Source organism: Daucus carota, chromosome 9 (genome assembly GCF_001625215.2).
Source record: "Daucus carota subsp. sativus chromosome 9, DH1 v3.0, whole genome shotgun sequence".
Lineage (NCBI taxonomy): Eukaryota > Viridiplantae > Streptophyta > Magnoliopsida > Apiales > Apiaceae > Daucus > Daucus carota.
Window position 1 is genome coordinate 42,292,925 of NC_030389.2, and position 19,839 is coordinate 42,312,763.

Consider the following 19,839-nt stretch of genomic DNA (forward strand, 5'->3'; position numbering starts at 1 on the left):
AAATGGTTATATAATTTAATATTTTTTTCCCACATTGAAAACACTAGATTATCAGTCGTTAATAATTGATATTCGAGGTCATTTTTCTCAATTCTATTATTGGCTTTACTTCCAGATTTTGTGACATCTGATACCATTTTTCTGGTTTCAATTCAAGCCGCTGGTCATTAGCTTGTGATTATTTCTGAAAGTAATAAGCTCATGGGAAAAATCAGTATTCTAACATGGGTGAGGCTTACACGTACAGTATACTGACAGCAAATATAATCACACAATTCAATATTCAAACTATTAAGCTCAAGTTCAAGAACATACCAAGAAATGTAATCGCTTGTATGCAATGTAATTGGTGAGCACCGAACTTATCGCAGTCGAGCTTCTCTGGTATCCTCTCAATCTCAATCTTTACAATGAGCTGAACTTATCGCAGTCTCAATCTTTTCAATGAGCTGTATGACCGAGCTTCTCTTATATCTTGTCAATCTCAATTTTTTCAATAAACTGTATGACGAGCTATACACAATTGAAGATCTCGTTGAGCTCTCAATCGTCTAATTAATTCGCCTAAATCCCAAATCGAGATCGAAGATCTCGTCGTCGAGCTCTCAATCGTCTAATTAAATCGTCTAAAATCTAAATCCCAAATCGAGTGTTGCTCTCAATCTCCATCATCTAATTAAATCACCTAAAACCTAAATCTCAAATCGAGTTTGCTGTATAATTTATAGAAACAAATGAGTCTAAAAAGAAAACGGCTCTAAAATCCAATTTCAAATATTCGCAATATCTCATTGCGCGGTGATTACAATAATAAATATTTTAAAAACTTTTATTTCATATAAATAGTTTTTATATTATTTATAAATTCAAACGAAATCATTCAATTATAAATAATATAAAAACAATTAATTTATATTATATATAAATTCAAACAAAATTATATATTCTAATATAAATAATATAGTAAATAAATTCATTTCATTTCTAAAGTAAAAATATTAAATAAAATATGTAAGGGGTCGTTTGGTTCGCGCTTTCCTGGTATCAGGTATGGGTTTTGTTCATTCCAAACCCATAATTTTCTTCCCTCAAACCCATTCCTCAGACCCACAAGGTATGAGATTTTCATACCCAAGGGAGGAGGTGGGTATGAAACATGGGTTTCAGGAATCAAACTCTTTTCCTTTTATTTTCATTACTATATTTATCATTTCATGTAGATTATTAATGCAAAATGAAATTAATGACTCAAATATATATATAAATATTAATTTAATAATATTTTAAATTAATTACAATTAATAACTCATAAATATTATAATTCAACCATATTCATTCCACCACTCAACCAAACACCTTATATCAGATATGATACCTCAAACCCATACCAACTTAACCCGATTCTTTATTCCAACCCCATACCCCCTCTCCAACCAAACGACCCTAAGAAAGTTGTAGAAGTGCAGTTTTGTCAGGGGAAAAGTGAGGAAATCACCAAGAACCACCCACAGTTTTACAGAGAACATGAGTCACCAAAGCAGAGCACTGATGTATATGAAATGCATAGTCAGAAAGAGGGTAGACATGTTCAATTAACCTTTAACTTAAAAATTTTATACACATACACAATATATAAACAAATTCTAAACACTCGAATCCAAATGTACCAACATCATATACAAGTTTTACAGCTGATCAGTCTAGGGGTTTAAGCCCTGGTAAAGTATGTTAAACAGGGTCACTGGCTATTCAATATAGTTGTACATGCTTACTACATTGAGGCAGACCCGGAAAATGCAGAAGGCGAACATACTGCTTCAACAGCCAAAGTCTTTACAATGCCCCGGCATGGGTCACCAAATACAGCATTTGAAACTGCAATCGAGCAGCTATTTCGTCCCTGACAGGCCTGGCAAAAAGACAAAAGATCTAGCTTCAGTACACACAGTGAAGCATGTCTTGTTAAACTAAGTTGGTCCAATTTCCAGATAATTGTTACTCCTGAACATTCAGGTGTAACGATAAAATCTGAGATGCCTTATCCTCCAATATGGGTGTAATTATAATATTCAGGATACAATATGATGGCCAAAATCATTGTAACAATAACAGAGCTGATCTGGGCATAATGAATCCAAATTACAAATTAATGAGGGGCATTAGAAGGTTATACTAGGACGCTCTAAGGACTATCATTATTGAGAATGGAATTGGATATAGAGTACAAATTAAAGAGATGATTGCAAAATGCACCCCTTTAGTTCGGACCAATTGCACTTTATTACCTATACTTTTGATAATTACACGGTGCATCCTCAATATCTTTCGCCGCATTATGAACCCTTTTGGCCTATTTCTGTCTATTTTGACCTATCATCTTATAAAGCTGAAATAGACTAAAGAATTAACTAAAATGTACAGTTATAGGTTCTTAAATCTATTTTACCCTTTCAATTTAACATAGTGATAGATCAAAATAGAAGAATATAGGCCAAAAGGGTACAACATGCAGCGCTAAAATATGTCAATGCACATACTTTGCAATTATCTAAAATATAGTTAATAAAGTGCAGTTGGTCCACACCAAAGGAATGCTTTTGCAATTAACTTTAATTTAAACAACAGATGTACATACACATCAAGGTATCAGTTACCTGGGACACTATAGATAACGAATTAGGAGCATGGCAGTTGCCTTTTAATAAGTTCTGGCAGTTCCCTTGAGGGGTCCCATAGCTGGCAAATTCTATAGAAGAGATAGTATGCGCATCTTCACACTGCAAATGCAGTTCAGGTGTTATATCATTCATCGATATTTTCCCATTTGTAAATTCTGGATGCCACCACATGTGAAGCGGTGGGTAGTGGGTCTCTGATACTTGACCACAAACAGATTGAGTAGAAATTGTGTTAATTGTAATTTTAAACGGGTTTCCCCCTGTTTCCTCAAACATAACAAGTAAATTTTGATTGCTCTTCAGCCATGACCTCGGTACATGGTACCTGACAGAGAATGATCACAGCAAGTATATTAGATGATGAATGGCAGGTTCATCATGGGTGTCTTCACATGCAGACTGAAAAGGAAGAGAAAACTAAGCCTATAAGGGTAAAGGTTTCTGTTAACATAGAAGTTGCTATATGAGACAAGTAAAGCATTTAATTAAGAGAGATTGTTACAAATCCATATACCATATTTGAGTAGGTTTCCCACAGTTAGTAGTACACTTATCCGAAGAGTATGCTCCACGATAATCACATGTTCCACATCCGTCTTTAGGAGCGACCAGATCCCAGTATCTTCCTATATGGTGTCCATTAACCCATGCCTGTCCCTTCCCCATACTTCCCAAATTAAGGACAACGGGATCAGTTCCGCCAGGAGCATCAAAGTATGTCTGGTGATTGCAACCAATAAACAAGAGAAACTTAAGATGTTAGTAGCACTTAACTTCAGAGAAAAACAATTTTTTTTGGATATATGATGATAGATCTTTTAAACAACATGAATCCAAGAAACCAATAGATACATTTGTTAAGTCATAAGTGCATCATCAACGAGGCAATGATCCTCCAAGTCCAAGTCATAAGAATGAGGAGTCCACAAATGTTGTTAACAGATGTGCATGGCAACACACATCTACGCGCTTGTAAATTAATAAAACAAGTAAACTATTAAGCATGAAACTCACATTTCATTGTGATTAATTATGTAAGTATTTACACATGACCAAGGTTTCAAACTTATTTGGTTTATGCACCATCAGACAACTGCACCAAAGTCTATGGGGAATTTACATTGGTCGCTAAATCTGCAATGATAATGTGCATCTCTCCACTAAAGAAATAAAAACTACTTAAACAACATATATATTAATTCTTTATTCCCGTTCCCCACCAGATAGTAATTTTTTTTTTTTTTTTTTGATGAGGCAGGCCTTTAACTGATTCAATTTATCCTTGTGAAACAATTAGGTTGAAGTAGTAAGGCTGTGCTCTGATTCTAAGTGTAAGCACACAATGATTTTTTAAGAAAATACATTATCCAATGAAATTGTGTAATAAAATTTAATCTATAGATGTCTACCAATTGTTATGCCGATCTCTACTAATTGCCATGTGTACTAATTACATGTCTCCTCATTCAAGAAATTTCACACAGACAGATCAATTTAAGGGTTGCTATTGTATCAGTGAGCAGGCGTGAGGCGTCCCATGTACTCTTCTAGCTATTTAAATTTCTATCTTGTAAGGGTATTTATCAGTTCAAATAAAGTACTAGTAAACACCATGAATTATAGTAACGTTTATGCTACTCGTATGCAAAAATTTAAGTCTTACCCATATCAAGTTCAAGATCTATCTATTCATTAAATTACCTTGTACCATGAAAATATTGTGGGAGTAGCATCAGGCATCAACTTCTTCCATCTCACACTTTCAGCTTTCTCTCTAGTATACAATTTCAGCAATTCACCTTTAAGGCCAACCTATTTTCAGGGAAACAATTAATTATAAATGTAGTGAAGAATTAGGAAATTCCTAAAAAAGGAAAACATATAAGAAAATGGATAACTGCGAAGTCTGTGCAATACAAATTATAACATATTTGACAGGATTTTAGAGATAAAACAGAAAATCTTATTGGCACGATACCTAAAATTTATATCAGAGCATAAAAGGCTGTAATAAAAAAAAGAAGAATTAAAGAAGAGCAACCCCAGCTAGAAGGCAAAGTGTAAATCTTTTATTCAACATTTTAAAGAGCTAACTCTCATGGTTACAAAAATGTGGGACTTCAAGACAAAGTCTGGATAGACTATTGCTTCAGTCATTCTTTCCTGTTTCGTCCAACCATTCACATTTACATAAGTTACAGATGTCCTCAAAATATGACAATATTATATTCATATCACAGTGTCTTTGTCGAGTCCAGCCGAAATACATTAACGTCATGTACATAGAAGACATTTATATACAAATGAATGTTAAAGAAGATATCTGCTGAACACCTGTGATATATGTGCTATCATATAGTATATACATACATATATTCAAAGTCATCTATTTCTTGATTTCTCCAATTTTGATTAGTAATTTGTTCAGTTTTTAGTTTTGTCAATAATTAGTTATCTTCAACACATGTAAAGATCTTAAATAAGTGACGAAACAGGGATAAAACCACAGTAAAAAACAGAGTGTGACAAATCATAGTTGTGACAATTTTGTGTCGCAATTGTTTTGGGATCATTTTTGTAAAGGATCTTGACTAATACTTCAAACTATTAACTTAAACCCACAAAAACAGCTGAGGTTCAAACCAATAAAACTTCAGTTGGCTAAGCAATACTGTTAAATCCTCAAATTGTAGTATTTACATTTATCCTACATATCTCAGCTAAATCTAAAATTACAATGCTCTCCGCAGATAGCTCAGAGAGAAAAAATACACCACTCAGGTTACCATATCCCCACTTTTCTGTCTTAGTCCCCTGAGATTTGTCAAAAGAGCTGAAAGTCAGGAGGAGCTCATCCCAGTTCCTCTGCGAGGTTTATATCTTATTTCTGCAGTCGACTACAGTATATCTAGATCTTGTATCTTATAACTTTTACTTTACAATTTCTAGCATTTACTTCCATCAAGTTTTTGCATATGAACTATTAAGAGCCATTTCTAGAAAAGTGACTGATTACTATCCTGAAAAGTATAGACAAAATTTGGAAAATATTGATAAAATCCTTCAGCGAATTAAAAAAACCATTAGTATTGCATTTTAGAATGCAGTGTTTAACAGACCAGGATTCAGCTGACTATTTTCTTCCTAATACCTGTGTAATAACTTGTTGCATAAGAAAGAGTAAACTGAGATTGCAAATATGTTTTCAGCATGTTTTAGATTTGTCAATAATACTATTTAAGACTTGGCAATCAGGTGGAGTAAGGCAGTAGGAATATCATGTTCGTGTCTAGTAAAGTTGATATGACGGAATAAGAGGGAGGATAATCTGCCTAGGCTCGAGAGGAAACAATTGTTCTGGTAGATTTGCAAAGAGATTTCAGCATATGATAAAATGAATCCCAGCCCATGAAATTTTACTTAAGAACATGTCAGAGACAAATACATCAACTAAGGATGTCCAGTTACCGAAGAAGTAGATGTTACAAACTTCTTGTTAACATACATTTTACAGGATGATTAGAAAGCCTCGAATACTATTCCACAATAAATCAGGACTTCATGAAAAAATTTACTTGACCTCTATCATTAAAATAAAAAGCTTATGTTCATAGTCAATTCATCTGCATTTCTTCCATTACACTAAAATATAATGATGGTTAATGTTGTCACTTTGTCTATGAAAACATGCTGAAAAACATAACAAGATGTGAATGACTAAACTATTTGTTGTGGTTGTCACTTTGTCTATTAATTACTTGCTAAACAACGTAACAAAAGGTGAACGGATAAAATCAAACTTAACCGTTTTGCTGCTTATGGTCATGTCAAAATATACAGAATTTTTTTAGTAAAACCTGGTAGGTCCACGAGGATTCTGTTAGATCTATATCCCCAATTTTGCTATTAGTAAGCTTAATACGACCTTTGAATCCAGCCCCATCTTTCTCTAAAAAGGCTCCATAGTTCTGGAAAAAATCATAGATATAATTAAGACATGATTAGATCCATAAAACAATATATAAGAAAAATTAAAGACAAGCTATGCCAAACAGATGAATGATGTGAAACATTTGAACAAGTAGCAGTTACAATTACAAAAATATTTATATATGCATATTTAGTATACATATTTATGGTAACAGGATTTATTTGTACGATGTTTCTACATTTCACTTTTTATTGAGTACATATTTACTATCAAGATATACATGAAGCTATAGTAAGTTTAATGTGTATACATATTGCTATTTGATTTTATATATTTGATCACATAGGCATCTATCTGGAAAGATGAAAAGAGGAGTATATAAGAAATACAAATCCTTATAGTAAAGTAACCAAATTATAAACAGCGACAATCATGACAATAAATAATGATCCACAGTGGAAAGCAGGCTTTGCTACTATTACCTGCAAGCCCACAGTTTCAGACAGCAATACTATGTCATTGTATCCTTGTACAAGTTGGACTGGTTGCACCACCTTTATCCAATGCCCTCTTTTGCTACCTTTGTTTCAAAGAATGTGAGACAATTCATACATTTATGAAATAAGTGTGCAGAACTCTGAGAACATATTTTGGATAACCCACTAAATATCACCAAAGGATTGTAAAAGCAATTAAATTTAACCAGTCCCCTTCTGTACATGGAAATTAACCGGTACCCTTCTGAACTTGGTTATGTACAAAGAAAAGTAACAGATGGACCAATGACTAAACATAGTTTTATAGACACATTCATTAGGCAAAAATGACTTGATTGCTTGGCTGTTTCCATAGTCTATTTATAATTTGGGTAATGTTCCCCTTATAAGAGAATTATTTGACTTCATAACTTACCAGAACTTGAAGGGGTTCATTTAATATTTAAAGATAGTTGATTACTACCGTCCCTAACCAACATTGCAACTGCACCAATCACCAGCTATACAACTGCTTAACTGCAATTGCTGAAACCTTTTTCAATTGGTAGAGTTGTAACCTTCCTCAAGCTTACAATCATACCAATTGATCCACATGACAACATCTCGAATAGTCCTACTAGCATCACTGAGCCAAACAGAAGTAACAGGAGTTCTAGCTCATATTTCAAATGGACATATTAGCTTATGTCATACTGTTGAATTCACCATTAATTAGTATCTCGATTTCACCTGAACGGTCATAGACGCAATCACCATAGTTTTAGTAGCAACCCTGTGTCAGATATAGCGTGGGAACTGAGACGTTTAGTCTTTAAACACTGAATGCAACTATATGTATAGTAATAGTTGTCAAATGATTCACTAGTTTTGAATAGAATTATGTTGTGAGCAAATATCCAGTGGTCTTTCGAAACAAACACTTACATAGTTACATGTTTTAGCTTGAAGGCTTGGTTAGGTATTTCTTAGGCAAGATTCATGATGGCTATTATAATCTTACAATAAAGATTACACAATGCTAGAGTTAAAAAGATTTGACTGATTTGTGTGGCAACATTCAGTAATAGAAACATAGAACAAACTAAAGCTCGTCAAGCCCAATAAGATAGGAAGATAATTTTAAATTACAGACGCGAAGAAAATTATATCAAATACCTGAAAGCTCCCCATTAATGAAAATACGGACCACATCACGCATGCTATCAATTGACAGTTCTGGACTGACCTCATTCTCCTCCCAGAATGACATTTCATCATCTGATATGTATATTCTGTGATTTTTGAAAACCATTAACTGGTATTAGAACACCTTAGATAGATTAAAATTTGTAACTATGGCAAGCAGAGTAACAATCCTAGACCTCACTGTTTTAAGTTATCATATTAGCACTAATCACCTTTTCTCTAAATAAATCTTTGTTTATATTTTACTATGACTTGAACAGGGCCGGGACAGAATCACAGAACTGCTAGGTGAAATTATACCCGAAAATGGATCAACTTATACATTGCAACATCCATGACTTTGAACATAATAGTTAAAATAACGATAGTGCCGGACCTGGTGGTATACCACAAATAATCTGACTTGTCTTTGGTAACATTCAAATGTTCCAATATGCTTGGGGATGTGAAGTTATTTTTACCCCACAAGCCAATTGGTTCCTTCCAAGTCACCCAGTCATTTGCAATATATGTAACTTCTTCCTCAAACGTTAACCGCTGAGGTACATACATCTTTGAAGGCAGAGAATTAAGATCCACGAGCTTTATCGAAGTTTGAGCCCCGACCTGTTACCAGCATGGAAACTAGATGCTTACCATATCATCAACAAAATCAAATATAGATTATTTATAGCAAGTACTAGTTGTGAGTTAGTCATGATAGTGCAGAAAAGTTGTAGACTTGGCCGGGACAAGAAATTTCCAACTTATTTTATACTCCCTCTGTCCCATTTAATTGTATACGTTTCTTTTCAACTGTTTGACACGCATTTCAATGCTCTTATAAAACATAGCTCCATAACTTATTTTTGAGATTTTCTTTTTTTGAATAAAAATATAACATCCAAACTTTAATTCAGAAAAAGAAAATTTTAAAAATAAAGTACACAACTACACTTTACAGGAGCATTAAAGTCCGTGCCGCGTCCCCGTCCCCCAATGTATACTACTCAGGGGGACGGAGGGAGTAAAGTATTGCTGTCTTAACATAATATCTCTAGTGAGATACTGGCTCAAGTAAGATTACATGTGCTTTAAAAGGTACATCACCTTGCTTTGAAAATATAGAAGGATATGTGACATATAATCAGGACAAGCAACAAGAAGGGCTAGTCTAATTCACATAACTAAAATATTGCCAGAAAGAGGCCACTACAGAGAGTACTTGAAATATAGCCTGACAACTCACATAGAGCATCTGATGTTTATAAATGTTAAGATAGGTAGACAATATTTGTTTGTAAAAGGATAGACATGCATGATGCAATATAAACCAATAGCGGTTGACAACTATGCAACATAGTACTAATACGAAAACCATGGTTACAGTGCTGACAGCCACTTTGTTTCAGTCAAGAAACAAAAGCATGATATATATGATTGCTCATAAAATAAAAACATATAATTACTCATCCATCAGTCTGACATGATACTACTCAGCAAAGACAATTATTTCAAAGTATGAAAAAGAGCAGACATTTCCTTGTAAATCAACACAGTCTCAAACCTTTGCTGTGCTGTAAGCGACGTGCCTGCAATCTGGCAATATACTCACTGACCAAGGAGGTAAAGTATATACTTGACCGAGAAATTTGACATCAGCTGCTGTATGTTCATCTATATTTGCAAGAAATGCTGCACAGACACTCTTACTTTTGGAGAAAGCTGTATTTAGCCCTTGGGTGATATTTCCACGATACACATGCGCCTAGAATTTTGATGTGTAACAGTCAACTTCCAACTTCAAATAGTAAATATATTAAAAGAGAATTATAGATATGATGATGCTAATCAAATTGATAAATTTGATGAATAGTAATGCAAAAAGTGTTCGGATCCAAACTTCAGTACAGACAAGGTAATTTCTTAAAATCCAATAATCTACCCATTAAGACAAAGGTATTCCTTTCATAACGGAAATAGGACTGAGAAAGAAGTAGGCCTTGGTGAGTATTAGTTTCTAAGATACTGGGGACATAAATATGCCATTATAGAACATTCAGGATTTTGTATGTTGTATTAAAATATACTATGAAGATGAAAACATAATAATATACACAGCCTAAGATAGATAATCTCAAATATATTCAGTTGGGACTTGGGACAAACCTCCTGCTGTGGACCTAATTTCATATACTGAGGCGAATCAGCAGCAACAAGCGCAGGTTCACAAAGCTTTATAGCCGCATGAAGGTCCTTCAAGTGTCCCCATTTTGGTTGGCTCAGCAGTCCTACGACAAATTAAAAATAAACACATTTCTTGGGGATGACATGATTTAAATGTTAACAGAATAAATTCATGCAAAGTAACCCTAATATTTCTTAATAAGCTCCTTGACTTGTACAACTTAATGTTTGTTAAACTATTACCGTATTCATCAAGGGGGGCATCATAATCGTAACTAGTGATATAATTTGGACCTCCAGAAGTTCGTCCAAAGTTCGTACCACCAAAATACTGCAAACACAGAGTGAGCACACATGGGTTCTAAGTTTCTTCCGCACATGTATAAGGACAAGGACATATACACTGCATCTTTTTATGCAACTAAAACATAACTTCCTAAAATAATTACTACGACAGACATTACGCAGATGAACTTTGCTTTCTTACTCAATTAAATTGAAGGAAATATGTAACCAGAACTACAAAATTCTTTTTAGACTTCATATTATATTTAAACGATAACAGTTAGTGTTTGTTTGTCTGACGTACCATATAATAATTTTGAAAGCTTCCTCCACGTTGGAAAAAGCGAGCAACTGCAAATGCAAGGTCTTCAACTGGTCTATGGGGAAGAGCGCCACCCCAAGTTGTATACCTTAAATAAGAGAGAATATAATAGCAAACATCAATTATGAGCCAAGTAAATAGACCTCCTTCATATTAGTTAAGCAAAACATATTCAATTCAGGGATGTGTATTAATCAGTTTCAGATTCAAATTAATTATGAGCCAAGTACATAGCCTTTTGTTCTGTTTGATATGTGGTCACAGTGTGTGTTAGTTGCGATTGGGTGATGTCATCACATTACACAAATGAATATTACATCAAAAAACAGAGACAAGTTACTCTGTCAAGAAAGTTAATGACAGAGTTTAAGGGTTCAATACTTCAATATGTTATATGTTCATTATTTTGAGAGAGGGTGAAATTATGACATTTCAATTTGTTCTCTTATCATTACAATTTTCTTTGCCATTACTGAACATGATATATATCAGTAGTCTTATGCCGGCTTTCCAAAATTATTAACCCTAAATTTGCTAATCTGTAAGAGAGACTTATTTTCCATTCTAACAGTAGGGCCTTTCCTACCTTCTAAAGTTCTAGCAAGAGCTACATTATATTAACATAATTCATTCCTGAGTTGACCAACTAGATACTAAATTAGTACTTGAATGACATAAGGAACCTGACGAAGTGGGAGAAAAAGATTGAAAGATGATGGTGACTAATCAACTGGTAAATGTAACACCAAAAGCAAATACAACGAACAGAAATGGAGAGGTGCATCTATCAAGTATTCATTAACAAAGATTTCTTGGTACTTACCATCCATCCCAATTCTCTGTCCAAAGCATTGGTTTCTTTTTCGAATTTGGTATAAAACTGTCGCAATAGTATCCATTGCAGGCATCCAGCTGCAAACGAAATAGTAAAAAAACGGAATGATCGAGAATTCACAATGAGCAACTACTTGACATTAACATCATTATGTATCTCAACCAATTGATCTTCTCAATTCAGACATGCGTCATATTATAAAATGAGAAATGTGTTTTTTCTTCATAATCAAACGTAAAATCAGCAGAAAACAGAAGTAGGAAACAGCAAGGTGAAAAGAGTTTACTATGAATTCTGGAGCATCTACTTGCTTGCACATAACCCATGGAACACCAGCACCAAGCCCAACAGCCATTTTGGCAGCCCATCTTACATAGTCCTTCCCTTGCTGTCCATAAGCGCCCTCAATATCTCCATACTCATTCTCAATCTGATAAAACATATCAATAATAGGATGACCATGATACAAGTACTTCAAAAGGAAAAGAAAAACACCACAGAAAGTCCGACTAAAAGGGACTTGTACTTCACCAATTTAGATTAACAGAATAATTTGTCACTTCTTTTCTGAAAAATCACTGATGCATGGCAATAAAAATAAATAACTACCTAATAACTTATGCACCTAACACTGATATATCACCCAGACCCAGGTGATGGTTATAGTTGTTGCTCAAGAAAGGAACCGTACAATTAACAATACTTACACAATGAGTTCAATATTCTGAATCATTTAGTGAAGTTATAATGAATCAACCAGTAATATAATTGACAAGAATGGAAAAGCAAAGCTTCATCAGATTGGCCTTTCCCAAAGTTGGTGAAGATGAAATGAGGCAAATATGAACACATTTCAGGAATAGTACAATTCCATTGAAGTAAATGACTTCATCGACCTTATAGTTTACGAAGACGGTTTCATTCTGCAACCTAAGATGGCATAACTGACTTCAGTTCTATTATTTGTACACCTTATCTTGGTATCTTATTATGCACGATGAGATGCATGAAACAAAAGTTAGGGTTGTGTCTTTCCTGGATTTAAATATTTGGTTATCATGAATTGTTCTAAATAAATTCCAGTTCCCTTTTCATAAAGGGTACACTGCATTAGGCTGAGAGAACATATACATTACATATATTAAAATATCTCCACAGGTAAATTTTTTAATATAAGACAAATTGACAGAAACCACTACTACAACCTGTAACATAATGATTGGGCCACCTTGCCAGCTAAAGAGATTTTCCTCTCGCATAAGTTCAACTATCTTTTTCACGAACCGCTGCATTTCATCCTGGAAAATGCAAAACGACAGCATAGCAACTATCAGCAAATGAAGAAAAAAACTAAAGCAGGAACAGCATACAGCTTGAAAGATTGGGAGGAAAAACAATACATGTACAAAACTCAAAACTCATAACTCATAAGTAGTTAGAACTTATAAGGCCTAGAGAAGACTAACGTATTCAAACACATCAATTCAAAGAGTTTATAAGTTTAAAAAACATATAAACCTCTTATCTGTGATTAATTAATATATTTATAGAGGTACACTTCTTTCATAAATGATAACTGTAAACATCAAACTTGTGAACGAACTATATCATAGCAATTTATGTCGAAAACTACCACAATAAATTCTTAGCAGACCCTATTAATAGTCTATACCTAATCCCTATGGCATGATCTAGGCACATCCAGTATAATTTCCAATATGATCTACTTGTCGATGACTAAAATATACATTGAGTTACAAATATTTAATATTAGTTTCAATATATAAATATTTGAGGCAACTACATTTACTTATGTTGTATGTGTGACGTACATCTTGGCTAAAAAAGAGTTGGAGCTACCATCATAAGGAATCGTACAATATACACAGTGAAATACAAAATGTTTTCCATCTTGAAATTGTTATCCCTATTCAGAATTTTCTTCCTTGTACCTTGAATGGTTCATTGTCGGTACGAAATTCAATACCAGGTACATCACGAAGCCAGACCGGAAAGCCCCTGGAAGATTATCAGATAATCAATAACTATAGTTGATCACAGAAATCAACAAAGATACCTATTTATATCTTCATAGATAAAATAATGTCAAACAACTTACACATTAGATACAAACATACTTCAATAAAGATGCGGCGAAATGTAAGATCTTAAACCTAAACTATTTTTCACAGAAGACTGGAGTTATTGCTGCAAATTCTGTGAGTGTTAATGTTTTGTTTTCTTTGAAGCTTACCTACCTGGCACAAAGGTTTAGCAACTCATTTTTATGAGTTTTATCATAACTAACCTATATCCGCAGTTCATATGCGCAATCCATTACATGAAAATTTATATTTTTTTTGCAAATTACAGTCAGTCAACCACCTCAGCTAGTATTTCAAATTTAAGATATAGTTTTGGAGTTATTCAATATTCCACTGAAGTCTGAACCATTTCAACCTGTGAACTTGTTTCAAACAAAGTGGAGACTGGATCTTGGATGAAAAATTTTAAAAAAAGAACTGCCAAAGGAAAGAGGAATAGGATGAGACCCAAAGTTCCACTCGGCACAAACATAAGGACCTATCCGCAGATGAAGATAGAGCCCGTTTGATCCCACTAGCTTCACAAACTTGACGAGATCATATCTCCCTTCAAAGTAATACTGTATTTGAAGGTAAAAGCAAAAACAAGAGTTAACATAGTGTTGAACCAACCTTATAAGTGCAATCCTCTGAATAGGAATCAAACCTTTCCTTTAACAGGTTCATGCCCACTCCAAAATACGTATGTTTGTATAACATCTGCACCACCTTCCTTGCTCTTTGCAATTAGATCAGGCCACATCTGCAAGCAAACTCTAATGAGTAAACAAGAACACATGCATCTGGAACCTTGTCAACAAAGTTGTACATTCTCAAACATGGAACAGTACATACGATCCGTAGATTTACATATACATTGTGATGCAAAGAGAGGTTATAAAGATCCCTAGTACACTATAACAGATAGTATATCATAAGATCCTGGTCAAAGTAAATAAGTTTCCGTCAAAAGCATATGACACAGAACAAGGGTTGCTGCAGAGCCCCTAACAGGCTAATATATCACAGTTAATGAAATTTTCAGCAATTAGTCTATCACTTGATAGCTTAAATGAATATTGTGGGATTAGGTAGGCATTTTCAAGCTGTGCCAATAATTGGAGAAATATTGAGAGAAGACAGCTAAATATGTTATGCTGAAAAAGAAGATAAAAGAGTAATTTTTACTATGATGTGGAGAAGTAGGCACCTAGTACATTGGAGATGCTCTAAAATAGTTTAGTAGACTATCATACGAGATGACACATACACATAGGCCACACCGCCACAGCAAAAGGCAAAACTTTCTATATTACATTTGGGTGCTGTCCCCGGCAGTCGACTGCCGGTGACGGTTTAGGCGGCATATGATTTTTGGGCTGTTTGATAAATACCCAGCGGCCAGGAATATAACAAAATTTTAATATGTTTATCGTTTTTTAACCGTTGTACAGGTAAAATAACTAATGCGGTGGACGAGCCCCGTTCAGAGCTTAAAAAGCGCCGGTCATGTTAAAAAACTGTTATAATCCTGGCCGCCAGATATTCATCCGAATGGCCCAGAAATCATATCATTTAAACAGTCCTGGCAGTCGACTGCGCCAGCACCCATTATTACATTCATACTGAAACTGAAGCAGTTGCACGACATGAAGTTCTTAATTTAGTCGATCTCTCAAGTGGAAATTATTAATAAAAAATAATTAGTCGATCAAGAACTTCATCAAATATAAGAACCCACGGTCAATATTAGTTAAAATGAGAGAGAGGCTACTTTAAATTGATCAAATTAAAAGGAAAGAGAGAGAGAGAGAGAGAGAGAGAGAGAGAGAGAGAGAGAGAGAGTACCTGAGGAGTGGCTCTAGGATAGTGAATTCCGGCGGAAATGAGCATTCGGCGATGTCCATCAATGATGATAGCTCGGTGATCATAACTCACATTAAACGGTTTGAAATACTCGCCGGCGACGGCGACGGCGAGTAACGCCGCGGCGAGTAGACGTAAGAGAGCAATATGACTTCGCATAGTTTATTATAAATTATTAATAAGATATAAATATTACAAACTGAAAATAATATAGTGAGGACAGAGGAAGAGTTAAGTACAGAGATGAAGAGTGGATAACTATTATTGTCCAGGTACGCCAGAAAAGAATGGAACTTTAACATTAAAGTTTGTGCGTCTTTTTTCGATGGATGATGTGTGTCGTTGAGGAATGTACACCTGTCCGGGACTCCGGTATATAATCTCAAACAGGGTTAATTATCTAATTGGACACTCACTTAACAAATTGCACACTCACTTAACATTAATATATCATCCGAAACACTTTTGAATTTTCGGTATTTGAAATACTGTTTTCAAAAATTGTATCAGTCTTAAAAATAAAAAATTAAATTTGAAACAAATCGACGACTAACGCCGCGGCGAGTAAACATAAGAGAGCAACATGACTTCGCATAGTTTAAATAAATTATTAATAATATTTAAATATTACAAACCGAAAATAATATAGTGAGGATAGAGGAAGAGAGTACTGAACATACCGAACTAGATGAAGAGTGGATAACTATCACTCTCTCCGTCTCATTTCATTTCATCTTTTGTTTTGACTTTTACAGAGATTAAAAAAAAGATAAATTTGAGATTATGACTTTTACAGAGATTAAAAAAAAGATAAATTTGAGATTATGAGTATAAAATATAAAGGTAGCGGGGGTAATAATAAAAAGTATTGTTTAAAAATAGTAAAATGGGAATGAGAGAGTAATATCCAAGTACGACAAAAAATAATGGAAGTTTAGTACTATTAAAATTTGTGCCTCTTTTGAATGGATGATATGTGTGGACGTGTGGTTGAGGAATGTACACTTGTCCTGGAAGGTATATACTCTGTAAAAATAATTATTTGTTTGAAGAATTCTTAACTCGAAAAGTAGAGATAACTTAAAATAGTGTATAAATCAGGTCATTTAGATTAACTTTTTTTTTTTGAAGGCAAGGTCATTTAGGTTAACTTAAAATTAACTATTTCTAGTTGAAGTTGAAGAAGTGAATTATAAATTATAAATAAATATAACTATTAAATGATAAATAGATATATATTTATAGTTATAAGTAAGTTGACTAATGAACTAAAAAAGCTACACATTTCCACTTCTGGGCTTTGTCTCAAAAGTTTCAAAAAGTCGATCAACTTATCACCCAAACACAAAGCAGTAAAATCAGTTTTGTATTCTAAACAGACTAACTTCATTGTTGGAGGAGTATAAAATGATATACCACTAGATTATACTCCACTTCATGGGTATCATGGCATTCCAAACCCATATCTCATATCTGATATTTGGTTGGAAAAATAAAAATCTGTAATTCATACCTTAAAAGTATGAATTTATGATACTCAAGTTGGGAGGTGGATATGAGATGTATGAAATGCATTCATTTTTTTTTGTTGCTGTTTAAGTAATGAAATATTAATATCTGATACAAAATTAAATGATGCAAAAATATATAACTATAATAATTTTATTAATATAAGTTAACAACTTATTTTTTTTTAATAAAATTGTATATATTTATTTCAATACTCAACCAAACACATGATATATATGATACCTCAAAAGCATACCGGCTTAACTCGATTCCTCATTCCAATCTTGTACAACTCCTCGAATCAAACAACCCCTTATATTTTTCATAAATATTTATATAAGCTTTTTAGTCCAAACACAAAATATTGAATATTATATTGTGTACATAATATATATATATATATTTATATTTTTCATAAATATTTATATAATTAAATGTGTGTATATATATAATATTATGTGCATAATTATATGTATATTTTTATTTATAAATAATTTTAAATATATCTTATATATATATACACACATATTTTTATGTACATATAATTATATATATTATATATATTTAAATATATTTAATTATATAAATAATATTATATATGTAGTTATATATATTATTACTTATTATTATATATATATAATATATAATAGTACACACATAATATAAAAATAAAATATAAAACTAATTGTATATACCGCAGCAGCTAAATCAGTTAAGGACTCAAGCGCCAACTTGATCAAATTTCCAAGGCAGTTGACACAGACTAGTAAACACACCCAGCGCAAACTGCTGTATGCAGAGGTGCTGTGCAGGGTTGATGTTGTCTCTAGCGTACTGCAGCTTGTACAAGTTGCGCATGTGTTAGTTGTGGAACAAAGTCGGAGATATATGGGTTTGTCTAGTATGTGCCCATACTCACATGCTAAGCATTAAAGCTGTGTTTACTTGGTTGGAATGGAATGAAGGGAGAATGGAATGAAAAACTATATATAAATTTTATGGAGAAAGAAAAAAGTATGAGCTACTAGTGACTAAATATAAATTAGTTTAAATTTCTTGTGATAAATATTGTAAGTAAATATGATGTAGAGATGGAATGAGCATTCCTTCCAAAATATGTGGGTTAGAATTATAGTTAAAATAGTTGGATTGGAATGATTGAAGGAATGAAAATTGTATACATTTTCTTTGATCAACACCATTTTTAAGTACAAAATTCATTCCATTCTCCCTCCATTCCATTCACTCCAAGTGAACACAACCTAAATTTTATATGTCTAAGGGATTTTGATTGATATGGTTGTTTTATATGAAGGGGGTCCACCATTATTAAGATATAATGATCAATCAAAATGAGTCAAACTTATAATTTTTAGTGCTTAGTATGTGTCCATTGGTACACACTAGAAAAACCGTTGTAATAAAAATGTTTTTAGAAGCTAGGGTTTGTAAATGTAAGTAGCAGACATCGTAGCCAACCAATGGGCTTGGATTTCTAGCACTTTTACAGGTTTTATCAATGAAAATATATCTTGAAAAATATTGTGTGTCGGTTCATTATTTAATATATTCTCAGGAACCGCACCGATAAATATCCGGAACACAAAACCCATTACGTACATGACTGTAATTTATTTATGCGCAAGATTGGAAAGAATTTTAAATTGTGGAGTGTCGTATATTCAACCCTCTTATACGATACTTCGGGACCTAACAATGCATGATGAATTGACTGCACAAAACGTCACTATCTAATTTTGAAGTTATCTAATTGACACTCTTGATGAAGGCAATAAAACATATAATTATTATTTCATTTATTTATTTATATTCATAATATTGTTTTATAATATACATATATGATATTTTTTATGTTATTCGATGAGATTTATCACATTATCTCCATCATCCTCCAGGGATAACTTCACGGAAACTTCTGTCATTTGCTTGTTTAGTGTAAGTCTAAAGGTTGGGCTACATTTTGATACTTAAGTGAAAATTTTAAAGTATCCTTTTTTATGGTTGAGTCAATTTTCTTATTTTTGATTTTCCTCGAGTTCCATCTGTCCGATTGTACTGAATTTTGGGCAACATATGGGCAACATATTTCTTACTCCTCTAGTATCTAAAATTTTAAAGGTGAAGATATATAATTTGTAATTCTAGAAGGTCAAATTAAAATAAGAAAATTGACTCAACCATAAAAAAGGATACTTTAAAAATTTCACTTAAGTATCAAAATGTAGCCCAACCTTTAGACTTACAAATATTTGTATCACGGTGAGGGTTAAACTCCACATGATGAAATGATGTCTTTTTTTGCCCAAAATATATTTTTGATTGATTCTTAAATTAAAATCAAGGTTACTAAGATATGTCAGTCGCAATTCTAGATATCATGGCTGTCATCCCACCTAAAAATGATTGAATGATGAAGAAGGTGGCTATAAAGCAATCGATGTCATTATATTATAATGTGTA

At 33.2% G+C, this 19,839-nt stretch overlaps 1 protein-coding gene across 2 annotated transcripts; it reads right to left on the reverse strand.

The window, feature by feature from the left end:
- Positions 1–1,579: 1,579 nt before the first annotated feature.
- LOC108202194 (beta-galactosidase 9) lies at positions 1,580–16,123 on the reverse strand. 2 transcript variants are annotated; one of them, XM_017370577.2, is made up of 19 exons: positions 15,832–16,123; positions 14,651–14,746; positions 14,452–14,564; positions 13,852–13,918; positions 13,105–13,197; positions 12,186–12,329; positions 11,888–11,976; positions 11,047–11,152; positions 10,701–10,788; positions 10,440–10,561; positions 9,838–10,038; positions 8,668–8,897; positions 8,262–8,377; positions 7,092–7,189; positions 6,536–6,646; positions 4,380–4,490; positions 3,193–3,398; positions 2,655–3,003; positions 1,580–1,909 (listed from the first exon to the last, which is right to left on the reverse strand). In XM_017370577.2, the coding sequence occupies exons 1-19, from the start codon at positions 16,006–16,008 to the stop codon at positions 1,772–1,774; spliced, it is 2,655 nt and encodes an 884-aa protein (XP_017226066.1). In that variant the 5' UTR covers positions 16,009–16,123; the 3' UTR covers positions 1,580–1,771. The 2 variants fall into 2 exon arrangements, with proteins under 2 accessions (XP_017226066.1, XP_017226067.1); XM_017370578.2 differs by lacking the exons at positions 14,452–14,564; positions 15,832–16,123 and having other exon boundaries at positions 14,617–14,752.
- Positions 16,124–19,839: the final 3,716 nt, after the last annotated feature.